Here is a 19,437-nt window from a genome sequence, read left to right as displayed (position 1 = left end):
GGACATCAGGCATTCTGGAAACTACACAATATAGGGCACCCTGTAGCTTACCTTACAGACTCCCTGATGCCTGGGATGCTGCTGAAGCAGCATTCCAGCAAGTCACAGGGAGGGAAGTCTCCAGTCCTCACACCGCTGCTACCAGATCAGTAAGTGGGGAAGTGGGCAATGAGGGTTACAGTCCCAAGAATGTCATCAGGAGCACAAAAGGCCGCAAATTACAAAGGGGTTGGGGAGAGAGTATCCTGCTCATCATGAGAAGTAACTCAACATGTTTGCATTGATCATCTCCACATATACTTTTGCATGGACAAACATAACATGGGAGACACTCCTATCCCTAATCTGTGCAATCCAATCCAATGCATGTTTACTTGAACATGTGCCACTTAGTTCAATGGAATTTACTCCAAAGTAAGTATGCATAGTATTTCAAGCCTATGAGTTGGATCCAGACTTAGTCATGCTTAGAGTGGACCAGAAGTAGGCAGCTTTTGGGGGCCTATGGGTACATTTGCAATTTGAGAAACTGTTGTGGACGCCACTACAAAATGACTCCCAAGGAAGGCAAAGGACAAATAATCTGCCCAAAAGACTGAGTGCGAGGCATAGGTGAGATCTAAGCCGCAACACACTAAGCAACTCCTTTGAGCCCACGGTTCAAAGTTCCTTTTTCTTGCTTCCCTTCTATTTCTTGGTTGCCAGGTATGCTGCGAAGGAAAGCATTGGCCTGCAGCCATCCACCATCTTCCATCTTCAGTAGGAGGGGAAGGGGCACAATGGTCCCCATGAACACCATATTTCCTATCCCTGGAGTAGACCAATTAAAATCAATGGGACATGTTTGTAATGAGTAACTTGTTCCATAGATTTCAAGATGTCCACTTCAAGCATAATAGTCTGGATCCAACTGTATGTTCATAAACTGAAGTACACCTCCCTACGGAGGAGCTGCGTCACTGGAAGAAGGATGGACAGCGAAGTTGATGCCTCACTCAAACAAGCAATGTGGCAAGTCACCCAATACATCCACCAATTAATGCAATTAGCAGCTGTTTCCTTGGTTAATGGATAATGCTCTGGCTACATAAGAGTGCAGACAACTGTGTGCAGGGATTTTTTATTTAATGTGAGGGGAACATTCAAATATTCAATCTGAAATATAAAGCTATCAGTTATCATAAAGCATTCTACCACCCCACCAATGTTTAGTCATCATTAAGTTATACATCTTAGCACACGTGGCTGGCTGGGGAATGCTGGGATTTGTAGGACCTTTTCTGTCTAAACGTGCATAGGATTGCACCCTTACATTCTCACTTACATTAGTAATGTATGGCTCAATAGCTTGGGCTGTCCTCTTCAATAAAGCCTTTGCCAAGTCGTATGCTTGCTTGTTTAAGTTCTGAAAGATATATTTAAGACAAAAATGCTGTAAAAGAAAGCTTCAAAATTTATCTCTAGTACTAATAAGTAAATCAAAGTAATTGGCTTTTTTCAAATCCTCAAAACCCCAGGATTGATAAATAGCGGTTAAAATTAAAAAACTAGAAATATTGCAAAAATATTACATTACAATACAGAAAAACAACTATACACACTGTCAATATTGTGTCCAACTTTCAAAACTCAATAAAAGGACATTATTCAAGTTGCAGTCTCATATACGTCATACCTGGGCGTAGCTCCACTGAACGCAGTGGGACTTACTTCTGAGAAGTATGACTTAGCTGTCATAAGACTGAGCTGTCAGTCAGTCATGAAGCTTGGTTTCTGTTGTCTTTTTCATCTCTCAGTCTAATGATTTCACTTAGGGCACAATCCTATGGCCGCTAGACAGCAGCTAGACAGCCATAGGATTGGTCGATTCCCGGAGAACTGCCCTCCACCCCCTTCCCAGCCACCTCGTATGCAGTGTGGATTGGCTCTGCACTCCATGCTTAGAAGAGCAGCATGGACCAAGGGAAACAGGGTGTTCCTGGGTGCGGGGAGTTTGGAAGTGCCAGTATAACACTTCCTACGTGACGGCCGGTGTCCCCACCCCATGCTCTGAGGTCCTGTGGCTAGACAGCCGAAATCAGCTATGTAGTTGCAAATTCAGGGAGGATGAAGTGAGAAGGAGACGCGCTCCTCCCGCCCTGCACTGGATAGGCGGTCACCTCTGAGTTCAGAAGCGGCCATCTCTCTCCAAAGGATTGCTCTCTCCATTCAGTTAATTTTTAGATTGCTATTCTATACATACTGTTAGAATTATAATGTAGACATATTTGGTGCCTCCAATGTTAGTAGATCTACTCTAAGTAGGACTAACACTGGATACAACCCAATGTAATTTTATTTATAAATATATATACATAAACAGACACACACACACGTGTAAACTAAAAAAAAGTGTTTTTAAAAGTTCAATCATAGTAAGCATCTCTTTTTAAAAGTATGAAATCTGAATTTAATAAAAATGACTTTGTTAAAGTCAATACTTATAGGGTTGTATAAGGCAATGGTGGCTTTGCTTTAGTGGAAAGTGTTTCCATACATTAGAGCACCTAATTTTTTGCAAATTCCTTCAACCCACTTAAGGCTCGTTTCTCCTGAAAAGCTGCTTCTGAGCACTGGCGGTACAGGATATGGCAAACAAGGCTGCAGTAGGTAGGAGGGATCAGTGAAAATTGGGTGCACTAACTTAAACGAGTAAAAGTACTTTCTGCTAAGGCAAAGCCACCACTGGATATAAGTCGTAACCTTTACAAATGAACTGTAACCATCTATTAAGGAGATTGCAGTTAAAGGCTGCTTTTATGTTTCTGTTTTTTAAATAGGGTAAAAAAAAAACCCTGACTTCTGAGGTTAAAACATCATAAATGACAAAACAGGTTATGTATTGTATTTATTATTGTAGGCATCCTGTTGGATCCAGGGACTTTGTACAAGCACCAGGGCCTAGGAGATCCACGATTATCTATAGATCCCTTATGAGCAATCTTGTACTCCTATTTTATCCTTTCCAGCTATCTAAATTCTGCATAGTGTTCAACTGAGAATTTAATTCTCAAACTAAGGATATTTATTTACTTACCATCTCACTGAGAAATGCCATTTTGCACAATAACAACTAGCCCTTGCTTATGGAAAAGTTCTGGATACTTAAAGCCCAGTCCAGTGCATCTTTACTTGGAAGTAAGAACTACTTTCTCCAATGGAACCTACATCCAAATAAATGTGCATGATGCTAGGCTTAGCTTTCAATTAAGTGTGCTTGCACAGTATCCATACATATATACAGGGAGAGCCTAACAGAAATTTCTCGTCTCTGAACACCTATAATTCTGCAGCATATGTGGGCTAGATGCCCAAAGGTTTTGGATTATGTTTCTAGGTTGCATCGAGGCTTTATTTAGTTTGCAAGCCAATATTTAGTTGTTATGGCAACAAGTTAGTATGTGTTCTTGTGCATGAAACATACAAATACGAAAATGTGAAACTTGATTTAAATTGGACTTTTTTCTTGGTGATTTAGATCATGAATTAACTCATCCCATTTTATGAAAAGTCAGGTCAGGTTAAATTCAGTCTCAAAATACTGTTGTACAATAGCTAGATCAACTTCATCTACTCAATTAATAGTGCCAAATAGAAAGTATTCTCACACAAATCGGAAGATTTAATGGGTTGGATCCAGGATCTGCTTTCCATTGATAGAAAGGCTGTATTTACAAAAGATTTCTACAGCAGATTTTCAGGGATCCCCCCTCCCTACAACTCACCCCATTCAGCAAGACTATTTGACCTTCTGTGAATCATTTTGAGGGGGCTAGAGGGGCTGCTGTGGGGGGGGGGGTGATGAGAAGGGAAAGTCCACTTCCACCAGCTCAGTTCCATGTGCCTAAATCTGGATCCAACCCAAGGTTTCCAAATAAAAACTAATGTAAAATATCAATGTTATCATTATTAAAAATTATATACCACTTTCTACAGAGGTATCAAAGCCATGAACATAAAATATATGATCAAAACAAGTATAACAATAAAACAACACAATAAACATGTTTATCAGCTATAAAACTGCATACTCTACTGTGCGCTACAGACCATAACTGGCTGGGTCACACTTCAGGGAAGGCCTGTGTTAGGAGATGGGTCTTGAGAAGACATCTAAACATCGAACTGTGGGGGCCTGTCTAATGACAAGTGCTAAATTGTTCCACAGGGTGGGTGCTGCAACGGTTAAGGTTCTGCTCCAAGTGCTTCTGAGGCAAACCTCAGGAGCATGTGGTACCCTCAGAAGTGCTCCCTCAGATGACCACAGAGCTCAGGCAGGGACATACGGGGTGAGGCGATCCCTAAAGTAACCTGGTCCCAAGTGGTTAAGGGTTCTATATGTTAACAGCAACACCTTAAACTTGGCCAAGTAGCTTATTGGCAGCCAATGCTCTTTTAACAAGGGTGTGACATGCTGTTAAAAAGAAGCCCCAGTTAGCAGCCACACTGGAGTATTCTGCACCACCTACAGCTTCCAAACCAAGCCCAAGGCTAGCTCTACATAGAGCGCATTACAATAATCGGGTCTTGAGATTAACAGTGCCTGAATCAGTTGTGTCTCTAGTGTCTTCCAAATTGTACTAGTTCCTTGCATCCAGAACATCTGAAGGAGATAATTATACATCTGCAACTTCAGAAAACTAACATGAAATAGTATATAAGTAGCCAAGATAGATAGTCATGAAGAACACATCACAAATATAGGAAGAAGAGAAGATGGCCTTTGGCTTGCAAATAAGTGACAGTAATAAAACCTATACAAAATTACAAAATGTATAACAGGAATAAAACACTAGAGGAATTAAACAAACAATAACAAAAACAGCTCAGTGAATCTGAACTAAAATACATCTATGCCTTTACACCAAAGAATCATATTTACAATTAAGTGTGGCAATTAGGGCTTTAGCACAAAATTTTGGCAATATAGGAGCTCAAGTAATGAAACTGCAAACACACATGCCCTATTCAGGTGTTATGTTTGACTAAGGTACAAGCAACAGGCATAAGAGGGATGGGATTAACATGCCAACCCTAGCCCCAACGTCCTCATATGCAGGCCATGCCCTCAAAGTCTCCCTCTCCCCATGTTGAACAGGAAAGTCAACAATGGGTTTCTATGTGAGTTCTTCTGGATACAAGTAGAATCCTTTGTGTGATTGGGAACCGAAATACAGTAGATTCCTGGTCGAGTGGAGGTTTTTACTCATGTTCAAGCAAGCACGAGAAGAAGCCCCCTGTAGATTTTGCTGCTCTACATGAACATAAGAACATAAGAAGAGCCATGCTGAATCAGACCAAGGGTCCATTTAGTCCAGCATTCTGTTCATACAGTGGCTAACCAGCTGTCAACCAGGTTTCCACAAGCAGGGCATGAGCCCAACAGCACCCTCCCACCCATGTTCCCCATTAACTGGTGTACATAGGCTCACTGCCTCTGGTACTGGAGGTAGCACACTAATAGCCACTGATAGCCTTTTCCTCCAGGAATTCTTCCAACCCCCTTTGAAAGCCATCCAAATTGCTGGCCATCACTACATCTTGTGGTATCGAATTCCATAGTTAACCATGCCCTATGTGAAGAAGGATTTCATTTTATCTGTCCTCAATCTCCCACTAATCAGCTTCATATGATGATCCCAGGTTCTAGTAGTTTGAGAGAGAGAGAAAAATGTCTCCCTATCCCCATTCTCCACACCATGCATAATTTTGTAGACCTCTATCATGTCTCCCCTTACCCTACTTTTTTCCAAGCTAAACAATCCCAGCTGTCGTGACCTTCTCTTGTAAGGGAGATGTTCCAGCCCCTTGATCGTTTTAGTTGCCTTTTCTGCACTTTTTCCAGCTCTACAATATCCCTTTTTAGATGCGGCGACCAGAACTGGGCACAGTATTCCAAGTGTGGCAGCACCATAGATTTGTATGGGGGCAGTACAATATTGGCAGTTTTATTTTCGATTCCTTTTCTAATTATGCCTAACACGGAGTTTGCCTTTTTTACAGCGGCCGCACACTGGGTTGATATCTTCACTGAACTGTCCACCACAACACCAAGATCTCTTTCCTGGTCTATCACCGCTAGCTCAGATCCCATCAGGCTATACTTGGTTGGGATTTTTTGCCCCAACGTGCATCACTTTACACTTGCTTACACTGAACCGCATTTGCCACTTAGATGCCCATTCTCACAGCTTGCAGAGATCCTTTTGGCGCTCTTCACAAGCCCATTTTGTTTAAACTACCCTAAATAATTGGTGTCATCCTCAAACTTGGCCAGTTCACTGCTCACTCCTAATTCCAGATCATTTATGAACAGGTTGAAAAGTATTGGTCTTAATACAAGATTCCTGTGGGACTCCACTATTTACATCCCTCCATTGGGAGAATTTACCATTTATTCCTCCTCTTTGCTTTCTGTTCTTTAACCAGTTACTGATCCATGAGAGGACCTGTCCTCTTATTCCATGACCGCTAGGTTTGCTCAGGAGTCTTTGGTGAGGGACTCTGTCAAAAGCCTTTTGGAAGTCCAAGTAAACAATGTCTACTGGATCACCCCCGTCTGCATGGCTGTTGACCCTCTCAAAGAACTCTAAAAGTTTAACAGGACTTGCCTTTGTGGAAGCCATGTTCTTTTTCAGCAGGGCTTGTCCTTCTATATGTTTACTAATTTTATCTTTAATAATGCCTTCAACCAATTTACCCAGAACAGACGTTAAGCTAACCGGCCTGTAATTTCCCAGATCCCCCCGGATCCCTTTTTGAAAACTGGTGTTACATTGGCCATCTTCCAGTCCTCTGGTATAGAGGCTGATCTTAGGGACATGTTGCATATTTTGGTTAGAAGATCAGCAATTTCTTATTTGAGTTCTTTGAGAACTCTTGGATAGATACCATCTGAGCCCTGTGATTTATTTGCTTTCAATTTATCAATAAGGCTGAGAACTTCATCTTTTGTCACCACTATTGGTGGTGACACCAAGCCTCAGTTCCTCAGTTCCTAGATGGGGAGATCAGGGACAGTTCTGGCACGCACACCCCATCCCTCTTATGCCTGTTGCTTGTACTGTATTAAGGCATACTGCCTGAATAGGTCTAGTTTTATACTCTTGATCAATCAAGGGAGTGGGGGGAGGGACAGTATACCTTACATTTTTCAGTAAACTTAAGACTTCAACTTATGGGGTCCCCAAAGCAAAACTATGAGTTTCCCTATGTTTTATAGAGATGGAGAATCAGCAGTTTATTGTCACCAACATAATTACTCTTTCCTGGATCAGCTTCAGAAAAAGGGCAAATACTTGTTGATTTTACTAAGTAATTTCCACATGGTATTTTCAAAGTTGTGGGATAAAGTTAGCTTTACAAATCATTATTTTGAAGGTTACCTACCCGCCTACTCTGCATAGTTGCTTTTCTGCCTTCTCCTCTCTCAACCACTGCCATGGCATTGACCACAGCTGTTTTTCCATCTATTAGAACTGAAGGGCTACTATTAGCGCAGAAGAGGAACACGAATATAGCTTGCCCAATAGTGTCCTGTGTTAAATTCAGGAAAACACTGAGCTGAAAGCCCATACAGTTCCTCTGCTTCTCACCTTAGAGAGCTGCTACTTCTCTGAGAAGTGAGGGTATTGGATCTTAGCTAACTTCACAGCTTTAATTGAGCAGTCTAGCCCTGGGTTATAAAATCCTGAATAAAAGGTAGCTTCAATATAACTTTGCCATATACATTAACATCATCAGCAAGGATAATGCTAGTAAGTTCAGAAAATATTAATGCTTACCTTATGTGCAGGTACCAGGTTAACTAAAACTGTATCCAAAAGCTCCTGAGACACTGTATCACCTTCACAAATGATAGAGCTCATCAAATCCACCATATGCATATGAACCTTTTGGTTATGACCATTGCTGAAATTAGAGGAACAGCTTTCAGCTCAGCAACACAATTTAATTTATGTCTCCTCTCAAAAATAATTTTAATAATGTAGCATTTGCTTTACTTTCTATACACACACTTACTTTCCTTAAAAAGTCATTTATCTTTTCATAATACTCATTTATTTTATTGAGATCATCATCGGAGGCCTTGTTCTGAGGGCCCTAGTATGCTGAGGTACACCGGGTGGCTACTTGGGAGAGGGCCTTTTCAGTAGCAGTCTCCCAGTTATGGAATATCCCCTCCAGAGAGGTCCACATGGTGCCTACTTTGTGATAGTTTGGGCACCAGGCTAAGGCATTTTTAATCTCTTGGATCTTTTAACCATTTTAATCAATACAACAATACTGTACTGTTTAAAACAATACAATAAAACAATCTAAAAATGAGGAGGCATAAAACTATTTCAACCAGCTAAAAAGATACAAATTTAAATCTCTAAATCTTTTCATTTTAAAACAAGATCTATTTGTTTGAAGTTTTTCAACCAGTGCCAAAAAGAATATAGTGTTGGCGCCAGGCAGATCGCCCATGGGAGTTCATCTTATGCCTTTTTCTAGCCTCTGCTGCTTTTAATTGATTGTTTATTGTGCTGTTTTGGTTTTTAGCATGGCTTTCATTGTCACTGTTATGGTATGTTGCCCTGAGAGCATTTAGGGAAAGGGTGGCTAAGAAAACTTTAGAAATACATAAAAATTATGTATGTATTTGGAGGATTATGACTCAGATCATTTACCACTGTCATCCTATAATGCTAAAAGTCTCAATGCAAAATCAGTAACACCATAATTTTTATTTTTCACAATTCTGGAATTAGATCAAAGGCTTGAATATGTGACATTAAATAGAGGGGGTAGCGCAATGGGAAGCGGCAGAGGTGTAGCCAAGGAAATGAAGACTAGCAATGTAAGTTTGGAGAATTGTCTTGGCTGATATTTAGTATGATTGTTCATGAACAACATAACACAATCAACTGTGATGTAAAGGTTTCTATGCTTGTGCTGCTGCATGCATACAGAGACTATAAGAACCATTTAAAACGGAACATTTAGTCAATCACTTTCACAAACTAAATAACTGCATGAATGGCTGAAAAAGTTGTAGGTATCTTAGGGTGCAATCCTATGCAGATAGTCATCAGCCTCTGAACTCGGAGCCTGATGACTATTTAATGCAGGGTGGCCAGAGTTTTTGGCTAGACAGGCAATTTCGCCAGTCTAGTTGGGGACCTTTGAAGCGGGGGGGGGGGGGGGAGGCTGCGCAGCACATAGGAAGCTGCATAATATGGCTTCTGCGGTCTCCTCCCCTCCCCTGGGACCACCCGCCTTTTGCCGTCTCCACGCTCCATTTCCTAGCGCAGAGATGTAGCTGGCCCAGAGAGAACCACACTGGCTACGAGGGGGTGGGGACCTTGGTTCCTAGAAACCGAAAAATCCTATGGTCCTCTAGACAGTGTTTAGTGGCCATAGAATTGCTCCCTTAGACTGCAATCCTATGCAGACTTACCTGGGAGTAAGTCCTATTGAACACAATGGGACTTCCCTCTCAGTAAATATGTACAGGATTGCACTGTTAGTCAGCTGGGCACCTTAAAGAGATGCTGATTCCTAACAATCCGAAATGTTTTTTGAACCCCATATTCATCAAAACTTTATTTTCAAAGATAATATACTTACTTGATTACAGAAAACAATGTTCTGTACAGTTGTGTGAAAATTTCATTGCTATCTTCTAATTCAAAGCATATGTTGTAAGATTTAACCCACGCAATATTCTGTATAGGAGGAAAAGTCAATTAGAGTCATAGAATAGTCATAGAATGGTAGAATTGGAGGGGGCCTATAAGGCCATCGAGTCCAACCCCCCAATTAAAGATACAGTAATTGCAATTTAACAAAAAAACAATAAAATAAAGACTGAATAACAGTTCCAGGTGAACAGAACAATGTTTCTGACTATCATAAAATGCTATTGGCATTTTACAAAAAGTAATCCCTTTGATCGTTTAAATCAAGATAAATACTAATTGTAAATAATTTAAACTCACCTCCAGTAAATAAAAATATCTGTTGAACTGTGGGCTTTTTGTATCTTCTAATCCTTTCAACTGTCTTGTTATGAACATAAATATATCCTACAAAGGAAACAGTAATTTATTTCACATGACATGACAATATATATTAACGGTATAATCATTCACTTCAACTGAAAAAAAACCATTTCTCTATGAATTAGTGAACTCATAACATGTTTTAACTAACCTCTTGCTCTCACAATCAAAGTCTGAAGCACATAAAAAGACAGAAAATATTAAGACTATTAAGCAGATTTTTGCAGCACTGATTTTTACTTTATTTTATTTTGAACAATAGCAGGTTCTAAATTTTCTGAATCTGTTACAGATGGTTATCAGTAGAAGGAACTCCTGATCATTTCTGAAAGAGGTAATACTTGTTCTTTCCTCCTTCTAGCTCTAAATCCACATCCTTAAAGAAAAACCAGGTTACTTCATACATTATGTTTTTAGTGTGACCCCCACCCATGTTGAATATGGGAAAAATGCAACAAATGGCATTTCTAAAACCCGTGTGAAACATGGTCATCCATCAAGAGAGCTAAACGCTGGCCAGCAGTATGTATCCAATACTGGAAAAGGTTATTTTTATTTATTTATTTATTAAATTTATTAATCGCCCATCTGACTGGTCACCCAGCCACTCTGGGCGATGTACAACCCACCATAAAACAATTTAAAACAATAAAATTTTACCATAAACATTTTTTTAAAAATACCCTAACCCACCCCAAATGCCTGCCTGAACAACCACGTTTTTAATGCACGACGGAAGCTCATTAAAGAGGGGGCATGACGGAGTTCCCTAGGGAGGGAGTTCCACAGAGTGGGGGCCACCACAGAAAATTTATTTTATTGATCTAAACTTTTTAGGCACCTATTTTTCCAGAAGTAAACATATTGCACTTCCAAACAAGTCAATAACTGGAACTCCAGATAAGGCAGAAAGCCAAAAATATTTAGCACATGCACAGAAACATTTTTAATTACGCCACCCCAGTTTAGAAGTCTAGGAAATCATCCAGTTTCCTTAACAGACCATTATCTAACAAAGACTAGTCACAATTATTCCTAAACAAGAAATTACACAAAATATAAACAAAGCAAGAGGTACCCTAACAAAATCAAAGGCAGTGATGCCTGACACCCACCTATTCAACTTAATTTAGTTCTGTAAATTTAACTGAATAGTTGCAAGCTAGCAGTAGCCACCCTCACTTAATACATTTCTAATATGCTCTTTGATTGGCAGCTGTCCAACAATAATAAAAACTTATCAGGAGGTTTGCTACTGAGCGAGAAATTAACAGAAGTCTGTTGCTGTTGTACCTTCAAATACCATCATGTTCCTCAAAATATCAAGTGTCAGCTAATTGTATTAATAATTATTGGCCACCAAAGCAGTCCTGGCAGTTTCTGGGTATGTATTCATCTTCCATCTTCTAGAAGTTCCAGGAAGGTGTGGTCTAATGTCAATGCTTATTAACTAACCTAGGAGTAATAAGTTCATCTTGTATTCTCTTTTTGTAAGTTGCTCGTAAAGTTTATTTAGCTGAAAAGGTGACTAAAACATTTTTAATACTGGACAAGCATTGAAGTAACAATTCCTAAGATGGCAATAAGATGCTATGGAGGTCATGGGTATCACTGATGAACCCATCCATGATTGCTCATTTCATACATATTTTTGAGAACTTTAGCACCTACTTTAGCTTGTGAGGATAAAAATGCATCATCTTTTCTAGCCTATAGAAAACCAAATGATCACATTATCACAATTCTGTAAGTAATGCACACAGTCTCAGCAGAAAACAAAAAAAGACTGCTTAAATAAACATTTCCCACATACAGCCACCAGGAGGCTTTCTTTCAGCAACAAAATTTCTCCACCCCTGTGTATTCAAGTGTGCAAAGCAGACCAATACAGTGTAAGTCACTCAAAAGAAAAAGCAAGTAGAAGGCACTATTTCCACAAGAGAGGGTGGTCAGGGAGGAATACCGGGTTAGCCATGGGTTAAAGAAAGGAGTAAGAAAGGATAGAATAATACATGGATTGAGGTAGTTAAGGTCACTGTCAATGAAGGAGTTGCAGACTAATATGTCTGCAAATCTGTTAGTCAGAATCATAAGGCACAGGGGAGCAGGAGGTTTTAGAGTTTCATGTTGCAGAATCATTTCAAAGACATCTATTGCCCCTTAAGTCCCCCCCCAGACACACACACACCCTTCAAGCAAAATACAAAATCCATATACTTTTGTCTTGGCATGACAATATAGAACCTGGGTTTCCGGAAGGATCCCAATTCCACATCTCCACAATGCCTGCAGAAAGATGTTCCCTATTTTAGTTCTTGTGCCTCACATGTCTCCTAGTGTCAACATGAGAACTGTGTCATCCAGAGCACTGGCACTTGAGAGGTTTTGGTGAGACTGTCTTGCATTATATTAGAAAAGTGAAAATAACTGATGAACTATAGGAAGAGGGAACAGGAGCTCCAACTGCTGGGAAGAAGCATTTCAAAACTATTTGTATGAAAATAATCAGACTAAAATCAAAATACTGTAATGTCCATGTTGCTACAAATGCTTTTGAAAAGCCCACATTTACGAAAAATATAGATACAATGAAGATAGTAAATGTGGATAATCTAATAAAAAGGGTCTGCAAAGGAAGGTGTGATTTCTTTTAACTCTGACGTATAAAAATGAACACTGAACACTTTCAGAATACATTACACACAAATTAACCAAATATATCCTAACTAGAGAACAAACCTGGCTTTGCAAGGGTTGGAATAGCCCTTAGTTTAATACAGCAAAGCCTTCAAGCAAATGTACACATCTGTCAGAGTTGGATACCATGTGGCCGCCTCATCTGAGTGAAGCCATGCACGCTGGCATCCCTAGGCACACCCCCTGACATAGTTAAGCTCTGCAGGAAGGGGGATCAAGGGCCATCTAAGAAGGGCCACAGGTGCTTTAGAGATAAGGGTTCCAGCCCACCAGTTAAAGATCAATGGGCTAGAGAGAAAACTACTTTTTTTTAAGAGAGTTGGAGAGCATCTGAAAATGGGATTGTTGCTTATAATGCTGCATTCATATATGGTGCTAAACCAAGAGAATGTTTTTTAATCCTCTCTGTAAGATTCCCAGCATAGTTATTTGTTTCATTCCTTATCAAAATTATCGATCTAAAGTATGTTTTATTGATAGACATTTATGCTCAGTTTCCCAGCATGTGAACAGAGTCACCACTGTGCATTCTTTACAGTTTGGGTTTTTTTCTAGAGTCCTGTGCTTCTGGGCTTGTTCTGGTTAGATGCTGTAGCCATCAATTCATGTAGTTCTAATTGAAAGCCCACATATGAAAAATACACTGTAGGTTATCTAGCTACTGTAACCAGATGTGACAGAACAGCATGTGGGTTATTCCACCTGTTTCTTTTTTTTTTAAATTAACGTTGAGACTTGGGTCTATAGAACTCACTGCCACAGTTTTTAATGAAGTTCGTAATTAGACCTCACCGCTAGGAAATGCTGCCTTAGCTATAAAACTTTTTAACTGCTGTCACTAGAATAAACCCTCTCTACCAAAAAGAGACTGCCTGGTTCGTTTGGCACAGGCATGGGATTCACACTACCACTAGAGACAACTTTTTAAAATGAACAAAAGATAAGATGTTCAATAACAGAAATTATTTACTAAAGTGAATAAAATGTCACTCTTCAAATAATAGGTTGTGATTGCTAAAAGGTTCTTAAATTAAATATGATTGCTTACCATCCCTAAGCTGAGTCTTTCCTGGCTAAATAAAATATCAATCGCTTTTCCTTCAGATCAGATTTCCCTAAGCTGGTTAGATACTCTATCCAACAATCAGCCAGTTTTGAGTGTCTGTGCCTAGTGTTGGGCATCTGAGACAGGACAGGCATTTTCTTGGTGTACTGCCCACCCTGTTGCCCAACCGTCTCCCTGCCTGAGGTGGTCTCGAGCATGAAGTTGAGGACTCCAAAGCTTATGATCTTGGGGGACTTTAATATTCATGCCGAGGCTACTCTGTCAGGAGCGGCTCAGGATTTCATGGCCACCATGTCAACCATGGGCCTGTCTCAAATAATATTTTGCCCAACACATGTGGCAGGACACACTTTGAACCTGGTTTTCTGTGCTGGATTGGGAGAAAATGACCTGCGGGTGGGGGAGCCAGTAATGACTCCTTTGGCATGGATGATCACTATCTGATCAGTTTTCACTTTCAGGCCACCTGTAACCTCTGCAGGGGCGGGAGACCAAATTTGATGGTCCGCCCCCAGAGACTGATGAATCCGCTCCACCCTACAGATTTAGAAATTTCCTTAACATCTTTACAAATAGGAACAGATGCTGTACACCAGTCTTCCTCTGCATTTTCTGGCTTCTAGGATGATTCAGATGTTTCAAGGGCTGCTTGCTGATGTTCCCTCTGGTCAGACATTAAATAGGAACCTAAAATGTGTTATGTATATCTTGGTTCACTCAATAAAATTATCACATTTGGTATATTAAATTCAAAAGTATAGTTTAAATAATTACAAATTTACCAACTGAGTTTACTTTTAGAAGTTTTAAAATATAATGATAATTTTATGAGCAAACCAAGTTACAAATAAAACAACTTTAGGAACAAAAAAGCTACTTTATGTTCCTAAAGCAGCCTTTCCCAACCTGGTGCCTGCTAGATATTTTGGACTGCAGTGCCCAGCATTCCGGACCACTGGCCATGCTGCTTGTGAGTGAGAGAATTCTAAGGTGTTTTAAAAGAAGAGAGCTGACAGTTTAACAGATAGGGTTGACGGATTCAGTGAAGATACATCTAGTGAGTGGGGGTTTAGGTGAAGGGTTCAGAAGGGGTGGGTAGGTAGATAGGTTAGGACTAAGTATTTGTTGTTGTTGTTGATTCGTTCAGTTGCCTCCGACTCTTCGTGACTTCATGGACCAGCCCACGCCAGAGCTTCCTGTTGGCCGTCGCCACCCCCAGCTCACCCAAGGTCGAATCCGTCACCTCCAGAATATCATCCATCCATCTTGCCCTTGGTCGGCCCCTCTTCCTTTTGCCTTCCACTTTCCCTAGCATCAGCATCTTCTCCAGGGTATCCTGTCTTCTCATGATGTGGCCAAAGTACTTCAGTTTTGCCTTTAATATCCTTCCCTCAAGTGAGCAGTCTGGCTTTATTTCCTGGAGGATGGACTGGTTTGATCTTCTTGCAGTCCAAGGTACTCTCAGAATTTTCCTCCAGCACCACAGTTCAAAAGCATCTATCTTCCTTCGCTCAGCCTTCCTTATGGTCCAACTCTCGCAGCCATAGGTTACTACGGGGAATACCATTGCTTGAACGATGCGGACCTTTGTTGTCAGTGTGATGCCTCTGCTCTTCACTATTTTATCAAGATTTGTCATTGCTCTCCTCCCAAGAAGTCAACGTCTTCTGATTTCCTAGCTGCAGTCAGCGTCTGCAGTAATCTTTGCGCCTAGAAAGACAAAGTCTGTCACTGCCTCCACATTTTCTCCCTCTATTTGCCAGTTATCAATCAAGCTGGTTGCCATAATCTTGGTTTTTTTGAGGTTGAACTGCAACCCAGCTTTTGCACTTTCTTCTTTCACCTTTGTCATGAGGTTCCTCAGCTCCTCCTCGCTTTCAGCCATCAAAGTGGTATCATCTGCATATCTGAGATTGTTAATGTTTCTTCCAGCGATTTTAACTCCACCCTTGGCTTCATCAAGCCCAGCACGTCGCATGATGTGTTCTGCGTACAGGTTGAATAGGTAGGGTGAGAGTATACAACCCTGCCATACTCCTTTCCCAATCTTAAACCAGTCCGTTGTTCCATGGTCTGTTCTTACCGTTGCTACTTGGTCATTATACAGATTCCTCAGGAGGCAGACAAGATGACTTGGTATCCCTATACCACCAAGAACTTGCCACAATTTGTTATGATCCACACAGTCAAAGGCTTTAGAATAGTCAATAAAACAGAAATAGATGTTTTTTCTGAAACTCCCTGGATTTCTCCATTATGCAGCGGATATTGGCAATTTGGTCTCTAGTTCCTCTGCCTTTTCTAAACCCAGCTTGTACATCAGGCAATTCTTGTTCTATGAATTGCTGGAGTCTACCCTGAAAGATCTTGAGCATTACCTTACTGGCATGTGAAAGAAGTGCCACTGTTCGATAGCTTGAACATTCTTTGGTGCTTCCCTTTTTTGGTATGGGGATATAAGTTGATTTTTTCCAATCTGTTGGCCATTCTTGTGTTTTCCAAATTTGCTGGCATATGGCATGCATCACCTTGACAGCATCATCTTGCAAGATTTTAAACAGTTCAACTGGGATACCGTCATCTCCTGCTGCCTTGTTATTAGCAATGCTTCTTAAGGCCCATTCAACCTCACTCTTCAGGATGCCTGGCTCTAGCTCACTGACCACACTGTCAAATCTATCCCCGATATTATCCTTCCTATACGGATCTTCCGTATATTCTTGCCACCTTTTCTTGATCTCTTCTGCTTCTATTAGGTCCTTGCCATCTTTGTTTTTGATCATACCCATTTTTGCCTGGAATTTACCTCCGATATGTCTAATTTTCTGGAAGGGGTCTCTTGTCCTTCCTATTCTATTATCTTCTTCCACTTCCGCACATTGCTTGTTTAAAAATAATTCCTTATCTCTTCTGGATAACCTCTGGAATTTTGCATTTAATTGGGCATATCTCCCCCTATCGCTGTTGCCTTTTGCTTTCCTTCTTTCTTGGGCTGCTTCCAGTGTCTCAGCAGACAGCCATCTTGCCTCCTTGGTTTTCTTTTTCTTTGGGACGTTTTTTGTTGCCGCCTCCTGAACAATGTTGCAAACTTCTGTCCATAGTTCTTCTGGGACCCTATCTACTAAATCTAGTCCCTTAAATCTATTCTTCACCTCCACTGCATATTCATGAGGAATATTGGTGAGCTCATATCTAACTGATCTGTGGGTCTTCCCTATTCTCTTGAGTCTGATTCTAAATTGTGCAATAAGAAGTTCATGATCTGAACTACAATCAGCTCCAGGTCTTGTTTTTACTGACTGCATAGATGTTCGCCACCATTGGCTACAAAGGATGTAGTCAATCTGATTTCGGTGTCGACCGTCTGGTGAAGTCCATGTATAAAGTCGTCTCTTAGGTTGTTGGAAGAGAGTGTTTGTTATGCACAGTGAGTTGTCTTGGCAAAATTCTATCAGCCTATGTCCTGCTTCATTTTGTTCTCCCAGATCATGCTTGCCTGTAATTCCAGGTGTCGTTTGACTACCCACCTTAGCATTCCAGTCTCCTGTAATGAAAACAACATCTTTTTTTGGCGTACTATCCAGTAGGTGCTGCAGATCCTCATAGAACTGATCTTCTTCTTCAGCATCTGTGGTTGGGGCGTATATTTGGATCACTGTGATGTTAAATGGCTTACCCTGAATTCAAATTGAGATCATTCTATCATTTTTTGGATTGTATCCAAGCACTGCTTTCGCCACTTTATTATTAATTATGAAGGCTATTCCATTTCTTCTGTGGTCCTCTTGTCCACAGTAGTAGATCTGGTGGTCATTTGATGTGAAGTGGCCCATTCCAGTCCATTTCAGTCCACTGACACCCAAAATGTCTATATTTAATCTTGACATCTCCCCAATAACCACATCCAATTTGCCTTGGCTCATAGATCTTACATTCCAGGTTCCTATGGTGTGTTGATCTTTATAACATCGGATTCGTCGTTCACCACCAGCACCATCGGCCGCTAGCTGTCCTTTCGGCTTTGAGCTAGCTGCGTCATCACATCTGGTGCTAGTTGAACTTATCCTCTGCTCCTCCCCAGTAGCATTTTGACCATCTTCCGACCTGGGAGTCCCATCTTTCGATGATATACTGACATATCTCTGGTTGTACTGATCCATTTAGTTTTCATGGCAAGAATACTGGGGTGGGTTGCCGTTTCCTTCCCCTGGGATCGTATTTAGTCTGACCTCTCTGCCATGACCTTCCCGTCTTGGGTGTCCCTTCATGGTTTAGCTCATGACGTCATTGAGGTGCTCCAGCGCCATGACAAGGTAACGATCTCCTTTGCTGAAGAGGATTAAGTATAGGATGATTAAATAGTTATATGTTGTGTTTAATAAAATTTTATTTGTTTTATTATACACACACACACCACGTGTCAGTTTTATTTATTAATGCTACCAAATAGGAAGGTCTATTTTTCCTGTTACTACTCCTGTATTGGTTAAAGGAAACCAGTTAACCTATTAGCTGTCTCCTTGACACAAAGTAAAAGGGCTGAAGCTTTGGGATTCAGTGAGGACAACTGGCCAAAGCTGAGGCAGACGTCCAGGATTTTTTCAGTTTTGTGGAAAGAATCCTTTAACTCACCCTGGCGGTGTTATGTGTACCCTAGAATGGCAACGCAGCTATAAGAGTGCCGTCGACAACTGCATAAGGTGTTCAATGGATACTCGTGCTCGTGTTTAATGTGAACCAGAGTTGCTTGATGTTTGTATGCTAGCCCACCTTGTTCTGGCAGCACAGTCTGTGAGTAGCAAATTAGAACCTGTCAGCAGCATCTCTGAGAATTATTAGGAAGAATGGGTTCCTCCCCAGGCTGCGGGCTGACAACACTGTACTTCGTACAGTAACTGAGTCGCAGTAGCTGGCAAGCTTTCACCCTGTCCAGGGAAGGAACATTCAGCCCCTTTCCAGATAACAGACTGTGTGAATGCCTCCAAGTAATGCGGCTACCAGAGCATGGCTAGAGTACTTCCCTATATGTGACGTGTTTCACTGTATAAAAGCCTGCCGCAATGAACATTCGGGGCTCTCTGCCACTTTGCTGACAGAATGCCTGTGAGCCTCACAATAAACAGCTGTTTTGATCCAGAAGTCTTACCCATGTCTAGTGTGATCCATTGTCCAGCTAGACAATGAACATGTGAGCATGTTCTGCTCCTATAACAGTTTCAACAGGTGGAAACTGGAGGGAGAATAACCCAGAGCAGGAACATCACGGTCTACAAAGTGGGGGAAGGGAATACAGCTCTAGGACTGTATTTTGATTGTTGTTCAGTCATTAAGTAGTGTCCGACTCTTCGTGACCCCATAGACCATAGCACGCCAGGCCTTCTTGTCCTCCGCTCTCTCCCGGAGTGTGCTCAAGTCCATATTCATTGCATCGGTGATGCTATCTAGCCATCTCATCCTCTGCCGCTCCCTTCTTTTGCCTTCAGTCTTTCCCAGCATCAGGGTCTTTTCCAGGGAGTTTTCTCTTCGCATTAGGTGGCCAAAATATTTGAGCTTCAGCTTCAGGATCTGTCCTTCCAATGAGCACTC

General features: G+C 41.0%; 1 protein-coding gene across 8 annotated transcripts in view; it reads right to left on the bottom strand.

Moving 5' to 3' along the window:
- The window catches only part of PDS5B (PDS5 cohesin associated factor B), a 114,311-nt gene that overhangs the window by 67,194 nt on the left and 27,680 nt on the right, over positions 1-19,437 (bottom strand). For all 8 annotated transcript variants that reach the window (XM_084843002.1, XM_084843008.1, XM_084843007.1 and 5 more), the window contains exons 4-7: positions 10,026-10,112; positions 9,655-9,752; positions 7,824-7,950; positions 1,325-1,405 (exon numbers count right to left, since the gene is read on the bottom strand). In XM_084843002.1, coding sequence (XP_084699128.1) covers positions 1,325-1,405; positions 7,824-7,950; positions 9,655-9,752; positions 10,026-10,112 — 393 coding nt within the window. The remainder of the gene's footprint in view (positions 1-1,324; positions 1,406-7,823; positions 7,951-9,654; positions 9,753-10,025; positions 10,113-19,437) is intronic.

The sequence above is a fragment of the Heloderma suspectum genome, chromosome 3 (assembly GCF_057233095.1).
Source record: "Heloderma suspectum isolate Gila_16-S chromosome 3, 16-S_ref, whole genome shotgun sequence".
Lineage (NCBI taxonomy): Eukaryota > Metazoa > Chordata > Lepidosauria > Squamata > Helodermatidae > Heloderma > Heloderma suspectum.
This window is presented reverse-complemented; position numbering and strand designations above follow the sequence as displayed.